Genomic DNA, 19,536 nt, shown 5'->3' with positions numbered 1-19,536 from the left:
GCGGGGGTCCACAGCGGCGGGATCCCCGCAATCTATCCTTTTTGAAAGTGGATAAGATGTTTAGCGCCAGAGTAACCCTTTAAACTGTTTTACTATGCTAACGTTAGCTAATTTTCGTATGCCTAGTTTCCCCCAGTGTCACAGAGCCGTTTGTGGGAGAAAATGTTGTAGAACCTTAAATGGAATGTCTGAGTATTTTGCGGGGTTCAGCATACCTTGGGATAAGATATTTTTCCATATCGTAATACCTGCCTTTACTGTAGAGTTACTTATAGTTATTATATATTGTGGTCCACAAAGCAGTATCAGTATTGGGCATTTCCATCAAACTTGCCTCTATGGGAATATTATTATTCACCTACATGAATTATTAGAAACTTGAAACTGAAAAATGTTGCCCCCCTAAGAAATAATCTGGGTGTAATAGTGGAGGAGGATGAGGAAAAAGCCAATCTACTAATCTTCTCTACTGTATTTACACAGGAAAATCCAATGCCAGATACATAAGTAAAAATCATGTAAATTCCTTAGCAAATCTCACAGCCTTATTAACATTAAAACACACAAATCACCAGGCCCAGATTATTTCCATCCCATAGTTTTACAGAAATTAAGTACTATGCTTATTCCTTATATTTAAAGATTGCATAATGACAAAGATTGTTTCACTGGTGTTCAAATGTGGTGCCAATATTCAAAAAGTACTTTGGAATATCATAATGAAAATAACCTAACACAGCACCAACATGGGTTCATGATCGGTCCTGTCAGACTAAGCTGATCAGCTTCTATGAGGAGGTCAGTTATAGATTGGACATCTTATAGACGTCTTAAGGGCAATTTAATCACAATGTACAAATACTTGAATGGACTGTACATAGATCTTTCTATTGATCGTTTTTGATTAATGGCGATAGGACATTGATCCAGGGATTTATTCTGTTTGCCATATTGGAGTCAGTAAGGAAATATTCCCCTGCGCAATTGGCATCAGCCTCATATAGGGATTTTGCCTTCCTCTGGATTTTTAAATCCCAAAATAAAACACTGAGGCAGATACAGGTACCAACACGATTTGGGTCTCAGCTACACTATGGGTATGTTCAGCAGAATTTCTGTGCGGAATTCCGCTGAAGAACTAAGAGTAATTTGATGCCTATTGATTCAAATGGGATTCCACAGTCCCATTTCGACAGCAGAATTTCCATGGTGGGCATTCCACCTCAAAAATTCAGCAAAAATAAGAACGTTCCCTTATTTTGTGGAATTTCGGCTGAATTCGGCAAATTCCGCTGTGTAAACAAACGCTTAAAGAGAACATGTCACCAACATTTTTTTGATATGTTGTTAATTATTATCTAATTAACCACTTTTATTTGTATTCCTTTAAAAAAAAAAAAAAAAATGTCCATTTATACCTTTATTGTTCTTTCTTTAAAATTACCTCTAGGGGTCTCCCTAGATGTCCCGGTCGCAACATGCTGGCCTGGAATGAGTCCGAACTGTCAGTGCAGCCAAATACTGAGAAGCACAACACATCTCCCTGCCTGTCAATCAGACAGCTTCTCTGTGCCCACTGATCGCACCCCTCACCCCCTTGTAAATGCAAGGGAGGGAGAGGTAGCGCAGCATAGAGGAAGAAGGGTGGAAGTGAGCCCAGACAGGCTTCAGATGATGTGGCTCCTGCCGGCCCACGCCCCCTTCCTCCCTCACACAGGCACAGAGCCATGAGCAGTAAGACATGGAAGAAATAAGGTAAAATGGGAGGGGTTAAAAAAATGGATTTGCATCAGTATTAGTCAGGGACATATGGGGGGGATTAGGCACAGATTAGTTGATGATGATGATGAGGTACTCTTTAATCATACAATGATTATGGGTCGCTAAAACCCGAAACCTTACTTACCTCTATATTTTATGTTTGGATTTAATATAAAAGCACCAGTTGTGGTTCACAGAGGAACAAATGGTAAACACCAACTAGGAGCATAGGAGGGGCCTAACTACGATATGGATCACAGAGGGGACCTAACTATTATATGGGGGTGTTATTGTTGTGGGGCAATACAAGTGGGGAGTTTGTATAGAGGTGCAATGGGTGCTGGAGTGAAAAGCCTAAAAAGTTTGTTTGGCAGATTCTGCAAACACAGGTCTTGGCCAGGAGAAGTCCTCATGATGGTCCAAGCCAGATGGAGAAGAAATGGAAAAGTAAGTGACTCTGCTCAGAGAAGTAACTCTCCTGTGAGTCACCTGCACTGTAATCACTGACATGGTCTACAGATCTTGTGTAGAGCTGCTATCTACCACTATATATTGACTATATTTTCACATGTCTTACTCTCTTCTCCATTTACCGGCTTCAATAGCTTTTAGCATGACTTACATATCTAGTACTCAAAATACCAGCTACAGCACTGTTTGGCATACATCAATTACATCAATCTGATTTACTTTGGCTGTTCTCATTCTTTATAACCTCAAGTGAAGGGAGCGCAAAATCATCAGACCCTTACATAGCAAAAACATGTCCTTCTTTTCTTGTCATACTTGTCAGTCTACAATAACACCCATCATTCCCTTGGGTACCACAGAACTCCTTTTAATAGACTTAAAGGTGCAAAGTATCAATAAAAATACCTATTGAAACTTGTACTTGCTCTTTAGCTATGCAGGACAGTCTGGGGCCAGTCTTGGTGGTCCTACTAAGTTAAGTTATCTTGTTAGCCCTGCTGTGCAACCTGATCTTGATTGTCCCCCAATGTGACCTAATCCTGGTGGTCCTGTAATATGACTCTCTGTCTGTGGCTTCTATAGCTTGTTCTAAAGTTTTTGTTTTTCTCCTAATCCCCTGGCTGAGTCCCGTGACCATCAAGCGATGTATTAGCCTCTAATCACGTAAAGCTGGCTTTAGGTGAGAGGGAAGGCTGCGTCTGGTGATGTGCACAGTCCCCACATTCCTCACAAACAAATCTCAGAAACAAGTATCAAGGACAGGAATTTGCAGACAACTTCCATCTGCCATGTTCAAAGCCACAATGCAGTCTGATATGGTGTACAACTGACGAACATACTGCCAAAAAGTCTTACAAGTAATGCTCCACACTTATACATTTTTTGCCCAAAATGCTATCCATAAAAAAATAATAATTTCGTAATGCAGTGTTATTTTTAAGAAGTCTCAAAAAGTTTTTTGTTTTTTTTGTCTTCTCATTGTCCACCATTGTGTACACAATAGTTAAGGGATGAACTCCCATCCCAGCAGGATGCAGCATTTTTGATGACATTGTAAGGAAACCTCTCTTTAGAAAGTACAGTACAGAGTTCACAGCACTGTAGACAGAATATGATCTTTTTCACTGCTTGTTTATTTGACTTATGAATTAAGAGCTATATTGTTCGGCAAGACCTAGTAGTGACCTAATGGTGCATTCACACCATGTTTAGCTAATACTGTCACTGGATCTGGTGGGGAAATGGGAAAATGTCAAAAACAGCCGCTACCGTATCCCAGCTGGACCTGGCCGGCATCACATTCATTCGGAGTCAGATAGTGACTCTGGTCGGTTCATTTTTGCACCGTATCCGGTTTTGCAGCCGGACTGAAAACGTGGTATGCCTTGGTTTTCAGTCCGGAAACATACTCGTATACAGTGCAGAAATAAGCCAACTTGAGTCATTATCGGACTCCGAATGAATGAGATGCAGACCAAGTCCGGCAGGGATACGGTAGCAGCCGGTTTTGACATCTTCCCGCCAGATCCGGTGACCGTATTACCCAAACGTGGTTTGAATGCACCCTAGGACTGTTCATAGACACAAGACAACTGTCTGCCTAAAAGCACAAAACCGACTTTTCTCCAGATTAGTCAGTCAAAGCTGGTGTTCTGGATTTTGGTCAGTTGTTTGGTATAATGTAAGATTTAGAGTAAGGACAATCGATTGTTATGGACCAGAATTACTGCTGAACACTTATCCTTTACACAATGAATGGATATTTTACAAATATTTTGTAAGGAGATATGGTCATCATAGAGTGTGGCAGCCAGCTTGGGACCACTGTCTCTGAACCAGAGGGAGGAGACAACACATAGATTGGCTTTTGGCCAGCTTTGCGGGAAAAAAAACAGGGAGATTTATCAAAAGCTGTGAAGAGGAAAAGTTGCCCAGTTGCCCATAGCAACCAATGAGATCGCTTCTTTCATTTTGCAGAGGCCTTTTGAAAAATGATCAACTTTTCCTCTGCACCGGTTTTGATAAATCTCCCCCATTACTCCTTCAGACACATTTTGGCAGGGAGACGAGAGGCTGCACATACTTTCTATGGGTAAAAACAGCTGCCAGAGCAGCTTCATTCTGAAATGAAGGTTGTCCAAGTAAAAAAGTTCTTTGGGTAAATTTACATGTTGTGGACATTCTGTGGACTTTACACGTGTATATGTGGAATACAGTAGTAGACAAATAGGTGAGATGTACAGTATATATTCAAATGCTTTGGAAATTTCCACATGGAAACTCGTCTGTGGTGCAGATTTTACAATTCACAGCACCTTCGGTTGCCTGTTTCCATTGAGGATTTTACCCCTTTCAACGTACTATATTGGGCTGATGTCTACTGTGAATCCACATTAAAATCTGCAGCAAAAGTCACAAAGTAACACATGGAGATTTTTCGGGTGGATTCACCACAGATCTGTGCTGCAAATCCACATGTTCCTTATGTTTTGTATTTACAGTGGCAAAATGTGCCTCATGCGGACTTAGACTATGTTCACATCTCCTCTGAGCTCTGTCCCATTCTGAGCTCCCCATGGGAGTTGAGCCAAGAGCAAAATGTCAGGTACTTTTCTCTGATCAACTCCCTTAAAAAACGTGTTTCATTTAAGTCAAGGGGATCCTTCAGGACCCGGCAGGGTCCATTGTGCAAAGGGTCCATTCGGCTACTTACTTTGACGCCAAGTGGACAGCTTGGCGTCAAAGTAGCCGAATGGACCCTTTGCACAATGGACACCGCCGGGTCCCGAAGGATTCCATTGAATTAAAATGAGGCCCGTTTTTTAAGGGAGTGCAGCAGAGAAAAGTACCTGACATACAGCATTTTGTTCTCAGCTCAACTCCCATCTTCATCGCAACAGAGCTCCATTTAGTGAACAAGCCCTTCCCCTGTTTCACGCTTTCACATCGCTTCCTCAAGCCGGTATGCATACCGGCTTGAGGAAGCACTGTGAAAGTGTGAAACATTCTGTCCCGGTCCTGCCCCCCACGTCCACTACTGCCCCCACTTGCCACCATTGGAACGCCTGAATAAAGCCACGTTGTATGGTGAGTGCTGTCCTGTCTTCTGTACTAGCATTTGTGTTGAACTTTATCAGGCAATGCACCACCGTTATCAACTGCAGTCTGGGTGTCACTCCTCCGTTACTCACATCCACATAGCCTTAGTCCTGTATGTGCCGGACCATCTTCTTTTTCTTCAGTTTAGGATTTTAAAATGTGGATAGCTGTTCAAATGGAAAGAGTAATATGTTACTGTGGTGACTAGGTGGTGCAGGTAATAGTGTAGGGTATGCTGGTATTAACCCTATGTTGTCGTGACACCAGGATGCGGTTTCCTTAGAATAATGGTCCTACCGCCAACCATCCCAGAAACGGTAGGGAGAAATAATTGAATGTCCACAGCAGATATTTGATGAAAACCGGAATAAACTTTACTGCATATTTTATGCAACTGCAGGAAACAGAACAGTCTTTAGTGTAGAGGACCGTAGTTCAGGTTCCTCACAGGTTTGCTGGGACTTCTAAGTACAATGAGCTTTCATTTGCTAGCCACTGTGCTACTGGTTTGAAGATAATTGAATTGCAGTAGTCACACAGGATTTTAGTAGTTTTGAGCTGGATGACTCACGGTTTAGTGGCTGTGGAAGATAAGGCTTCAGGCCTAGCTTGAATCGATGATGAGATATGAGATGTGCTTTCTTTAAGTGCCAGGAACAAGAGAGAGAATTTAATGGCAGCATCCCCTTGTATAATAAGAGGGTGGGACAAAGTTCATTGGATAGCCAAACCTGTCAGTCCTGACCTCTGGAACTCTGGGTACATCACATGACCCAAAAGTCCTTAAACCATAGCATAACATAAATTACAGGCATGTGTCCTCTAAGGTCCTATACAGAGGTATCCTAGATTAATTACATATATAAGTGTATACATTAAATATTATATATTAAGAGGCGACTAGGGGTTAGCCCTCCAGGAGAGCCCATTATCATGGAGGGACTCTGGCTGAAGGGTTTCCAGACAAAAGGGACAGGACATGTCCTGTATCGGGATACCACACTACATAAAAGTAACTGGTAAAATATGATGTCACATATATGTGTTTTCTATAGAAACTATTTGTCCTATAACTGTAAAAACATCTATATTTGTGCTTTTTTTTATATGGTTGTTGGATGTTTCTAGTGCCCCTGATGGCCCATATATGTATGATGACTATGATAAACTGTTTTGGTTGCATAAATATTGGGGTCAATTTATTATTATTATACAGGAAGAAGATGAGTTCTCTAGGCTATTCTGACGTGTTCAAGAGCAGGGTTTTCTGGTGAATTCCCTTTCTGACTTGCTGTTTTTCACTGTATTTACTATTCTGGTGCACAGTGAACATAATTGTTGCGAACACTGACAAGTGCATTTCCTGACACTTGATCCCTGAGGAGCCATGACCAAACAGGACAAAGGCCGCATAAAAAAAGAGAGAACTGTGTCACTAGGGTTTTACGAACTTTGCCACAACAATGTAAAGAGCTGTGCCAATATGTCCTACTGAACCATGCCACCATGCCCAATTGTAAATTGGCATTCAGAAAGGACATGGACCTATTCAGAAATATATAGGATTTTAATAAATCAATTTTAGCCTCATATTTTAGTATGTATCTCTTACTATATTGGATATTTTTTACCTGACCTGCACCATTTAAGGTGCACCTTTTGACCACAAAAATTAAATGTGTGGAAAAATCGTTCACCTAAACCTTCAAACTCCTTAGTTTGGTAAATCTCTTCCATTAGGCTCTTTCTCAAACCAGGACCCTTATCATGGACTTATCACAGAAGGTGTATTTGTATACATGAGTGATAACTAATACTTTGCCATAAACCTGTTGTACCTGTAACCATAATATTTATATGTGATGGGTACAGTATATTCTCATCATATTCTGTAGAGCCTGGGTTATAAATCACAACTCATTCCATGGATCAGTCATCTGATCTAGGAGATGTTTCTTCCTCATCCAGATAGATCAGAGATTTTTATAGACATGACAGAGGGCCATGGGAGCAATAACAGTCGCAATCTTCAACATCCTAAATCGAAAACACAGTCTCATATATCTATTAAAACCAAACACAGTGAAGCATTTTTAGGGTGCTGGCTCAGCAATATTACAATTTTAGCACTGTATAATGGCATTATGGCACTATATAGTTGTATTATTTGGGTGTTGAATAGCTGTTAATTTAACATTGAATGGCAGTATTATTTCACCATGAACACGTGGCCCCATTCACCGCGATCGGTGATGTCCTGTATTAGCCGCGGGTCCTGGCCGCTGATGGCCGCAGGGACTGCCGCGATAGGACAGGTTTTAATGTGTATTTGCCGTATAAGACGCACCAACCTTTCCCCCCCAGTTTTGGGGAAGAAAAAGTGCGTCTTATACGGCAAAAAATACGGTAATAACTATGTTCAGTTTGACCATGTCCTCTTCAATTACACCATACACAGTTTTCGACTGTATTTGATTTTATTTATTGATGGCCTATTCTCATGATAGGGCATCACAATCTGATTGGGGTGTGCAACCGGCAGCACCACCTGATTGGCTATTTGCCAGCGCTGTGACACCTGCCCATACTGTGTACTGTGAACAGAGCCAGAGGCAGACAGCTCCATACATTGTGTAGTGGTGGTGTTGGGTTACTACAGTTCAGCTCCCATTTTGTTCCAAACGCTTGGAGTGGGCAGTGGGGGTCGTGACATCATGGCAGCGCCCCTAGTGACGCCATGCCATGCTCCCTCAATGAAAGTTTATGGGAGGGGACATGACGTCACGACCCCGCCACCCTCACCCAGCATTCTAAACGAATGAACCAACTTCAAAGGATATGAAGAAAGTACGGAGCACATACCATGTTGAAGATCACTTCATTTCTTTATTGCTTCAATTCGGGGTGTGCGGTAAATGGTAGGGAGGGTGGACGAGTGCTTCGGGGGAACCTCTGGCAACGGTCCGTATCACGCTGGAATGCGCTTCATCAGGCCCTCTGGGCCTGATGAAGCGCATTCCAGTGTGATACGGACCGTTGCCCGAGGTTCTCCCGAAGCACTCGTCCACCCTCCCTACCCTTTTACCGCACACCCCGAATTGAACTGTTTCATATGTGAGTACTACTGAACATTGCCTTAAGGGGTAGTACGTGAACATAGGTGCCGAAGCCCTGGAAGGCAAGAGCAGCAGTGTATCTGTTTGGCGGAGCCGGTATACAAACCTCTTTGCAGTGCGGATTCTAAACGAATGCCAGGTGCTGCACAAAGATCCCACCGCTGGGAACCCCCGCGATCAGACATCTCATCCCCTATACTTTGGATAGGGATAAAATGTCTAGGGGCGGAATACTTTCTTCTGGCTCTGTTTTCTATATGTGCAGATGTTGTAGTGTTGGCAAACAGCTAAATGGCAGGGGTACCAGATGTCAGACCCTCACAACCAGATTTTGACAATCCTGAGGATAGACCATCAAGTAATGTCCATGAAAACAGCACTTTCCCATTTCCCACGTACCCATTTAAGCAGCACTTTCAGGGTGTCATTTCTTTAGGTCTATAGATGCTGTACGTCTAAAGTTATGTTGTTATTATAGAAGACCAGACTTATATAAAGAACATATGTAGTGTATGAAGTATAGTCATTCATAGGACACCAAATTCATTGTCTGGCGTGCACTCTTGCCGAACTAGGCAGGCACTCTTACTGGCATGAAACTGTATTATTTTGTCTTTCTTTTAGCTTACATGCACCTCTGTATCTGCACCTTCTTGGCTGTAAGCTACTTCTTTGTCTTGGGAGTTGGGACACTTTCCATTGCGCTTGTGTGGGAGGCAAACCATGTTCTCTGGAAATCGAGAGGTATCCAGGGTTGGCACACGCCCTGCGAGGATGTAAACATCCCACACACGGGAGACAGATAAAATAGAGCACATTATATCAACAACAGAGAGAAAACACGGTAGAGAAAAGCCTTGTTCTAAAACATTTGCAATAAGCAGTTATGGCAGTAAAGGCAGACGCCGTCTTCTACCTATGAGAAAAGAGCACTGAGGGTTAAATATGATTATGAGTATAGTAAATATGATTATACGGGGTCTTTAAGTGCTTTTAGTTATTGGCCTGTGTGGTCTTCCTCTTGTATGCAAAGCACATGCACTATTGGGCGAGGATGATAAACGGGCATAGTAGACACAGGCCAAAAAGACATTTTAAAGAGCAGGTCTGGGCACTAGACTAGACAATATTAACATTAACTGTTTTTATTTTTATTTTTATATATATATATTTGTTTATTTTTCAAGTTTTTCAAAATTGTTAACAAAAAGAAGAAAAGCAAGTAGGCAAAATGTTACGTCAAAACAATCAACATTAAAAAAGTATTACAGGAAAGAAGATGAATAGTAAAATAAAAGAAGAAAAATTATTAAAAAAATAAAAAAGAAATTACCTCATGGTTCTTCATACTTAATGAAACCATTAAAGGAGTAGTCCAGTGGTGACCCAGTGGTGAACAACTTATCCCCTATCCTAAGGATAGGGGATAAGTTTGAGATCGTGGGGGGTCCGACCGCTGGGGCCCTCTGCGATCTCCTGTACGGAGCCCCGACAGCCCGCGCTGCCTTCGGCAATCTCTGGCTCTGCCATAGAGATGTATTGAGGGGGCGTGTTGGCCGCCGCTTCGTGCGGGGGTCGACACCCGCTATCTGGCCGGAGAGCCTGGCCCCCGTACAGAGAGATCGCAGGGGGCCCCAGCGGTCGGACCCCCCGCAATCTCAAACTTATCCCCTATCCTTAGGATAGGGGAAAAGTTTTTCACCACTGGACTACCCCTTTAAATATGGCTACCGAAAGTCTTGCTCAACATTGCCAGGCCTTTATACATTTCTAAAGAACAGTGTGCGGAAACACGTTAAAAGAAATAAGAAAACACAAGAAACAATTGGTTCACAGTGCGAATCATTTTAATATATTTTTGGGTCAAGAGAAACCTTCATTATGCTTATTTTCTGTTAATGTTTACATTTTCTGTATAACGTGGACACATTTTCTTTACAATGGTTGCTGTACATATTTGTCTCGAACATCCATCCTCAGTCATACCATGGATGGTCGTGAAGATGAGACTCTATGAAGGTTATCAACAAATGTCTTGATGTTTTTTTTTGTTTCCCCTTTTTTATTTATTTATTTATTTTTACATGCTTCTGATTAACTGTTTTTGAATAGCTTTATTGCATTTAAAATGAGGTGTAGAATAAGAATAATATAGTCGCTTTTTCCTAGAAAAAGCGCCACTTTTGTCCTCGCGTTGTACATTGTATTGCAGCTTAGCTTAGTATAAGTGAATGGAGCCAAGTTGTAATGCCACGCACAATCTGAGGATGGTCATGGAGCTGTTTTTGTAAGAAAGCAACTTCATTTTTCTAATCCTGGATAACCCATTTAAAGGGGTACTCCAGTGGAAGATAATTTTTGTTTTTGTTTTAAATCAACTGGTGCCAGAAAGTTAAACAGATTTGTAAATTACTTTTATTTTAAAAAAAACTTAATAATTCCAGTACTTATCAGCTGCTGTCTTCTCCAGAGGAAGTTCTTTTCTTTTTGAATTTCTTTTCTGTCTGACCACGGTGTCAGGAACTGTCCAGAGCAGGAGAGGTTTTCTATGGGGATTTGCTCCTATTCCGGTCAATTCCTAAAATGGACAGAGGTGTCAGCAGAGAGCACTGTGGTCAGACAGAAAAGAAATTGAAAAAGAAAAGAACTTCCTGTGGAGCATACAGCAGCTAAGTATTGGAAGGATTAAGATTTTTATATAGAAGTAATTTACAAATCTGTATAACTTTCTGGCACCAGTTTAAAAAGAAAATGTTTTCCACCAGAGTACCACTTTAATGCTATGTCCCTTAATATCACCAGTTGGTGGTTAAAATGCACTGGATGACTAGCCAAGGGTACTAGTGCTACCTAAATAGAAGATTTTGCTGGCATAGTTACTATAAGGGTATGTTTACACATCATTTCCTTGAGAAAATGTATTGTAGAAATCCTGTAATGTAAACATACCCTTAGGCTGTGTTCACAATGTGCGCTTTTGTTTCCTTTTTTTCAATTTTTAAGACTGTGAACTTATTAGGAGATCAGGGATCAAAACAGAAAACTCAGGTTAAAATGCAACAAAAACACACAGTATATACGCAGCCTTATGTTACCCCCAATGGACAAGAATGTTGCCTAGGGAAGGGAAGTGTTCAAAAGCCCCTCTGCCATGGACCATTGTATATAGATACATGGCTAGTGCTGCGTACCCTAGGTTTACTATCTCTCTTGTCAAGGGTACCTCTCATCAAAAAAACTTTTAATATATTATAGATTAATGTATGCAGAATAACTTTCCAATTGCATGTTATTAAAAAATATGCTTCTTTCGGGGGGGCGTGGCCTGGACGCGCATGGTGGCGGTCGCATAATCCCTGTGCTCCGCTAGTCTCCGGCAATATAGCGGCCCAAACCGGCTCACCTCGGCTAATTTAACTACCCTCGTACCTGCTAACTCCCGCTGTACCAGGTGTGTGATGGCTCGAACGAAAAAAGCTAAGAAGAGCCCACTGAAGCTCACCCAATTCTTTCCAGCGGCTGACTTACAAGATGGCGCGGGCGGCCTGCCAGCTGCGAGCGCAAGAACATCCCCAGAGGCCGGGAGCTCCCCTACCTCTATGAGCTCCGGGCATCCACGTGGACCATCATCCCCGGGTTCGGCGGGTTCGGTCTCCAGTGGCTCTACCTCCCGCTCTCCTCCGGCATCACCTGACGCTGCCTGCTCCTCTCTCCGGCATCCCTCTGTTCCTACCGGTGGGTCCTCACTTGGCCCTTCCTCGCCCCTCACGGAGGCCGCGCTAATGGCAGTTGCTGCAGACCTCACTTCCACCATCCAGAAAGAAATACGTGCTGCTGTCTCTAGTCTCCAAAAGGAACTCCACTCACTTGGATCCCGCACTTCACATGTGGAAAACAAAATGGGAGAACTTACCTCAGCCCACAATGCTGTAGTGGACAAAGTTTCCTCCCTAGAAGAGGAGATCGCAGCTATTAGGTCCAAGATGGCGGACATGGAAGATCGCTCCCGGAGGAACAACCTTCGCATTAGAGGGGTACCGGAGGAGGTCAAAACGGAGGATTTGGCTGGATTTGTGATGGACTACTTTACCTTGCTTCTACCAAATGCGTCCACGCCAGATCTTCTTCTAGATCGAATCCACAGGCTACCCAAGCCGAAATCTGTCCCGCAGACGGCACCGAGGGATGTCATTCTACGAGTACACTTCTTTCATGTTAAGGAGAAGATTATGCTTGCAGCCAGGAACCCGTCTGCGCTGCCGACCAGGTTTGCTTCTCTCTCTATCTTTGCTGATCTATCACCTGCTACCATGGCTAGGCGACGAGAGTTCACCAAAGGCACTAGCCTACTCAGAGCTAATGGAATCTCCTACAAGTGGGGATTCCCCACCAAAATCATAGTCACCTACAGTGGTTCTAAACACCTAGCTGCATCTCCTGAGGATCTGTTGGAGCTGTGCGCCAAGTGGCACCTCTCTGCCTCATCACCTAATTCGCCACAGATTCCTGCGAAGGTCCCCACTGCGCCTCAACCATCTCCAGTGAAGATAACAGAAGACTGGACTGTGGTACAGTATGGAAAGCGGAAATCTTCTTAATTCTCTGCCAAATGCCATAGTTGGGGGGTAGTTCGTATATTGCCGGTCTGGCACATGTTAGATATAGGTATAGCTTCTCCTGTATCTCCACCTAAATTGCTCCTTCATGGAGTAATTTGTCACTCTGCATTCTACTTTTCAGTTTGTGTCCTGTTGACACTTATACGGTATATGTCTGTTTATTTGTGGTTTTGCACAATCCTTCCACGAACACTCACAGTGTTGAGTACATTTGTCCCTTTTTACTGTGTCTTTATTGTCTATGTTAACATCTTGCCCAGCGATCCGCCTCCCTCTCCACCATGGTAATACAATTTGTCTCCCTTAATGTGAGGGGCCTGAATTCCCCCTTCAAACGATCGATGGTGTGGGCTGAAGCCAAACGCTTGCAGGCAGATTTACTCTGTCTGCAAGAAACCCATTTACTGGAGGCTGATTCCACTCGTCTCCACCATAAAAATTACCCACATATTTTCTTCTCTCATGCACACCGGAAAAAAAGAGGTGTTGCGCTTGCTATCAGAGATTCTATTGCAGTCTCAGATGTGAGAGTGGAGGCGGACGGGGGCGGCAGGTATTTGATCCTACATTGCCTACTTAACCTAATTAAGTATTCTATTGTTGTTATCTATGCACCCAATACTAAACAACATGCTTTCATCAAACATGTCCTGTCCAGGGTGGCGAGGTCCTCTCCAGCTGACCGTTTACTAGTTGTGGGTGATTTTAATGTCACATTATGGCCTTCTATGGATTCTACTTCCCCCACACATCTTACTGAGCCCACGCCTATTTTACGAACGATCTCTGACAGAAACCTATTTGATGTCTGGAGGATCCAGCACCCTGGTGAGCGCGATTTTTCCTTTTTTTCTCACCCACATAGTTCCTACTCTAGAATCGATTTCTTCCTAGTTACTAACCCCCTTTTGCAATCTATCTCCACATCGCAGATCCACAATATTACATGGTCGGACCATGCCCCTGTATCCATCACTGTAGAAGAGTCATACCCTACCAGACGATCATTATTATGGAGAGCCAAACCATATATCCTCCAGCACCCCACATACCAACCTGTTATGCGCTCCAACATTGAATCCTTCTTTTCTATCAACAAGGGCTCTGTATCTTCTGAGGCGGTTTTGTGGTGTGCCTTTAAGGCCAACGTTAGGGGTACTTTAATCAGTCAATCGGCTCACCATACCAAACAGATTAACGCCAAGAGGCTTTCCCTCCAACAGGACCTCGCCGCCCTGCACAGACAAAATAAGATATCTCCCTCACAAAGCATTCAATCGCGCATATCTGCGCTAAATACTGAACTTCATTCCCTAGACCTACACAAATTCGACCTGGCGCTACGTCGTCTGCAACTTCAGACATACTGGCTTGCCAATAAACCGGGGAAAGTTTTGGCTAGGCAAATTAAGGTGAGGGCTGCCAAGAGCCGCATTCCCTTCTTATCCTTACCTGACGACACGAAGGTTTTTGACCCCCAATCCATCGCTAATGCTTTTGCTTCATATTACTCTTCCCTATACAATCTCACTTCTGACCCCTCCTCGAGGGTACCTACCCCTCACTCCATTTCTTCCTTTCTATCCTCAGTTTCCTTGCCTTCTCTGTCTTCGGAGGCGATCTATTCTCTGTCCTTACCTTTTTCGTCCGTGGAGGTTTCAAAGGCAATCGGGACGTTGAAGGGAGCAAAGTCACCAGGCCCTGATGGGCTGGTGAATGAATTTTATAAAATTCACGCTGACACATTAATACCTCATTTGACAGACCTCTTTAATGATATAGCTCAAACTGGCCGGATTCCACCTGAGATGCTGGAGGCGACCATTGTCACCCTCCCCAAACCAGGGAAACCACCTACATCACCTCCCAACTTTAGACCGATCTCTCTTTTGAATTGTGATCTCAAACTTTACTCCAAATTATGGGCGATTCGCCTTTCAGCTGTTCTCCCATCTCTAATCCACGCCGATCAGGTGGGATTTGTCAAGGGCCGTCAGTCCTCCGATGGCACTAGGCGATTTCTTAACATCATTAACATTGCATGCCGGGGTCGGACGCCTTCTCTTCTCCTCTCTTTGGATGCGGAGAAGGCGTTCGACCGAGTGCATTGGGGTTATCTCCGGGAGGTCCTCACCAAATTTGGTTTTCCCCCTCCCCTTATTACCAGCCTGATGGCGCTGTATTCCGCGCCATCCGCCAAAGTATTTTCATCCAACGCTCTATCCTCCTCATTTACCATATCGAATGGGACTAGGCAGGGATGTCCTCTATCCCCCATTCTCTTTACTCTGGTTATGGAACCCTTTGCGGAACATCTCAGGTGCAATACTGGTATTACCGGCATAACTGTTGGCAGCGAAGAGCATAAAATTGGGCTGTTCGCGGATGATGTCCTGATTGCCTTGTCCTCTCCCCTGCAGTCTCTACCCAATGTCTTAAACCTTATCTCTCTCTTCAGTGCAGCCAGTCTTTATAAACTTAACACCTCCAAATCAACCGTTTTACCCCTTTTTCTGTCTCACTCTGACACTACACTGCTTAAATCTAGGTACCCTCTTCAGTGGGCTACTGAGGGCATTACATACCTAGGGGTTCTTCTTACGCCTTCCTTGTCCTCACTTATTTCCTCTAATCTCTCTGCTTTGACCTCTACCCTCTCTTCTGAAATCAAACGCATCTCTCATATCCAGCTCTCCTGGTTTGGACGCATAGCAGTTTCCAAAATGTTTCTGCTACCCAACATCCTGTATCTCTTCCGCAACTTACCTGTTACCTTCCCTGTCTCTGCTATTAAAAGACTCCAATCCTTACTTATGCATTTTATCTGGCAGAATGGTAGGGCGAGAGTTGCAGCCAAATTATTGTTCCTCCCGACTAAATTTGGGGGCTTAGGGTGTCCTGACCTACTCAATTATTACAGAGCTTCCCACTTAGTGAGCCTCAAGCAGTGGTGGAGGAGAGACACAGATGCCCGGTGGCTTCCAATGGAAGCGGCTATTGCTAAAGTCACTTCTCTACAGCATTTACTTTGGAGAGTGGCCATCCTTAGAACTCCCCTATCATCTCCCAGCCCTACCATTTCTGCTTGTCTCCACATCTGGAACTTTGCACTCTCTTCCGGGGTCCTTTCCCCTTGTACCTTCTCCTCAACTCCCTTCTCTGTTATACAACATCTTCTTCCCCACATTGATTTCACTAATTGGACGAATGGGGGGGTCAAAAACTTAAGTGATATATGCTCTTCTACCTCTTTACTCCCCTTCTCAACATTTGCTCCTAAATATCGCATACCCCATACTGATTTTTACAAGTTCCTCCAGCTGCGGCACTTTATCTCCTCCCATTCCTGGCCCTCGGAAGCAGGTGATAAGATATACACTTTTTACTTTTCCAACACCGCAGGGATTACAGGTGGAGTGTCTAAAGCATATAAACACTTACAATTACTACGAGCCTCTGACGCCCATCCCTTTCAACAAATGTGGGAGGGAGACTTGGGTGGGGATATTTCAGGGGACCAATGGCTAACCCTATATTCTCTCCCATTTAAGCTCTCTAAGTGCACCAACCATATTGAATCCGCCCGAAAACTGTTATACCGTTGGTATTACACCCCCGAAAGACTATCTAAAATATACCCTGGAACGGACCCTACCTGCTGGAGGTGTGGCGCTCAAGTGGGGACCTTCCTACATGTTTGGTGGACATGCAATGCCTTAACGCTCTTCTGGTCTAGAGTTCACCACTTACTCCATGATGTTCTGGACGTTGCTATCCAATGGGGCCCAGACTTTGCTCTGCTCTCCAATCACATTATTGATCTCCCTAGTCAATGCAAAACTATCGCATTTCACATTCTTGCAGCTGCTCGCCTTCTTATTGCATCTTCATGGAAGTCCAAACATGCTCCGGACTTTGCCCAGCTACGGGCCAAAATAACATATGCCTGTGAAATGGAGAGAATGATAGCACGCAGACAGGGCAAGGAACAGTCCTTTATTCATATGTGGGACAGTTGGCTGCGATATATTGCCCGTAACCAGTCAGAAGCTCAATGAAGAAATACCCAATATCCGCCTTGCTTTACGATTTTATTTTATTTACTTTGTTCCTTTAACCCTATTTTTCCTTTACTAGGTCGTGTTCTCTAACTAAGGATTCGCTAAATTAGTTGATAACGAAACATGCTCCTGGGTTCTATGTTATCAGCCACCATTTACCTACGCTTCGTGTGACATTTGTGACACAATACTTAATCTATGGGTTGTGCTCCTTCCCCTCCCTTCTTCCCCATGTCGGTATTCCCTGTTTGTTTCTTCCCTCTACCCCTCTCCCCTACCCAAGTTTAATAGGTTATACTGTAATCTGCGAGGTCAACCGACCGCATGTTATGCTTACTTGTGCCTTATATACCTGTAAAACCTGATAAATAAAGTTTGAAAAAAAAAAAAAATAAATAAATAAATAAATATGCTTCTTTCTATTTAATTTTCCACTTTGAAGAAATGACCACTAGGGGTCTCCCTACCAGTCCTGGCAGCAAACATTTCAGACTCATGCTGGAGTCCTAAACACTACGAGCTGCCAGTCTGCTTTGTTCACAAAGGAGAACACTCAGAGCTGCCAGCCTGCTTTGTTCACAGCCTGTTTGGCAGAGCTGGCAGCTCTGAGTGTTTAGGACTCCAGCATGAGTTAGAAATGCTTGCTGACAGGACTGATCGGGAAAAATACAATAGAAAGAAGCATATTTTTCATTAACATGCTATTGGAAAGTTATTCAACATTCATTAATCTAAAATATATCAAAAGTTTATTTGATGAGAGGTACCCTTTAAAACCACCTGTATATTGCTACATTCACCCTTTTTGTGACTGGACTGAAAAGCGCAGCGACCACATTTTTCGGTCCAGTTAAAAAACCAGGCGGCTTATTAAAATTAATTGAATACAACATGAAACCGGCAGCGATACTCTTAGGTACCCCTGAAGGTGTCCTGTGGTATTGGGCACCAAGATGGAGGGTAGTGCCTCCATTGGTTGGACTAGTTTCTTCCTTACATCCCACAGATGCCTGGTCAGACTGAGGTCTGGGGAATCTTGAGGCCAAGTAAACTCTTTGTCATACTCCTGAAACAGTTCCTAAATCATTTCTGCCGTGTGACGATGCATTTGGGGAGATTTATCAAAACCTGTGCAGAGGAAGAGTGGTGCAGTTGCCCATAGCAACCAATCAGATTGCTTCTTTCATTTTCCACAGGCCTCTTTAGAGGCCTGTGGAAAATGAAAGAAGCTATCTGATTGGTTGCTATGGGCAACTGCACCACTCTTCCTCTGCACAGGTTTTGATAAATCTCCCCCATTATGCTTCTATAATGGTACATCACATTAAGGGGTGGACTTGGTCTGTACAATGGTTGATGATTGTCAGGGCACAAGGTTTTACCAGCAGATATTGCCCAGAGTATTACACTCCACCAGCTTGTCTGCTCATCCTCTCATGGTGTATTGTGCTGCCATATCTTCCCCAGGTAAGTGATGTACAACCACCCAACTGTCCACATGATGTATAAGAAAACGTAATTCTTCAGATCAGGCCACTTTCTTCCATTGCTTAGAAACCTGCTATCTGTTGTGTTTTCAACACCTTTATATTATAGCCAACAGTAAAAAAAAATTTAAAGGAGTATTCCGGCTTTATACATCTTATCCCCTATCCAAAGGATAGGGGGATAAGATGTATGATCACAGGGGTCCCGCCGCTGGGCGCTGCCTCAGAGACTGGGATGTGATGTCATGGCCACACTCGCTAGTGACATCATGGCACGCCCCTCCAATCATGTTTATGGAAGGGGGCGTGACGGCCGTCATGCCCCCTCCCATAGACATGGATTGAGGGGTGTGGCGTGACATCACTAGGGGGCGTGGCTGTGATGTTGCAGTCTCGAACGCAGTGCCACGCACAGAATGCCGGGGGCTGCACAGAGATCGCGGGGGTCCCCAGCGGCGGGTCCCCCGCGATCATATATCTTATCCCCCCCTATCCTGTGGATAAGGGATAAGATGTATAAAGCCGGAATACCCCTTTAATCTGTGCTACAGTAGTTCTTGTGTGGGATGGGACCATGATATATGTACTAACCACTACATACCAGTAAAAACCCACAAAGACCAGACGTTTGGCGATGCTTTGACTCAGTCCTCTAGCCAGCGCATTATATTCCTTTTCAGAGCGGCTTAGATCCTTCTTCTTGCCTATTTTTCGTGTTTCCAACACATCAACTTTAAGAATTGACTGTTCACTTGCTGCCCAATATACTGTATCCCACCCCTGACAGGGGCCATTGTCACAAGATATTCAATTTATTCATTATGGTGCTTATCGTAAATCATCAGCTCCATATTAGTATCCACCCAGCTGGTATATGAACAAATATCTGCAAACATGTTGGCACCCTCAATTTTCATTGTAT

The 19,536-nt window shown here is 43.7% G+C and overlaps 1 protein-coding gene across 10 annotated transcripts in view; it reads left to right on the top strand.

The window, feature by feature from the left end:
- MYRF (myelin regulatory factor) overlaps positions 1-19,536 on the top strand; it is a 184,343-nt gene that overhangs the window by 100,614 nt on the left and 64,193 nt on the right. For 3 of the 10 annotated variants that reach the window (XM_056526784.1, XM_056526786.1, XM_056526782.1), the window contains exon 1: positions 18,431-18,594. The exons of 5 other annotated variants lie outside the window; for them this stretch is intronic. In XM_056526784.1, the coding sequence (XP_056382759.1) occupies positions 18,477-18,594 (118 nt within the window). In that variant the 5' untranslated portion in view covers positions 18,431-18,476. Of the gene's footprint in view, positions 1-18,430; positions 18,595-19,536 lie in introns of those variants that run through there. 2 more of the 10 variants (XM_056526792.1, XM_056526783.1) reach the window with 1 other exon arrangement.

This window comes from Hyla sarda, chromosome 6, assembly GCF_029499605.1.
Source record: "Hyla sarda isolate aHylSar1 chromosome 6, aHylSar1.hap1, whole genome shotgun sequence".
NCBI classification, from domain to species: Eukaryota; Metazoa; Chordata; class Amphibia; order Anura; family Hylidae; genus Hyla; species Hyla sarda.
The sequence above is the reverse complement of the archived record's forward strand: the minus strand, read 5'-3'. Positions and strand labels throughout refer to the sequence as shown.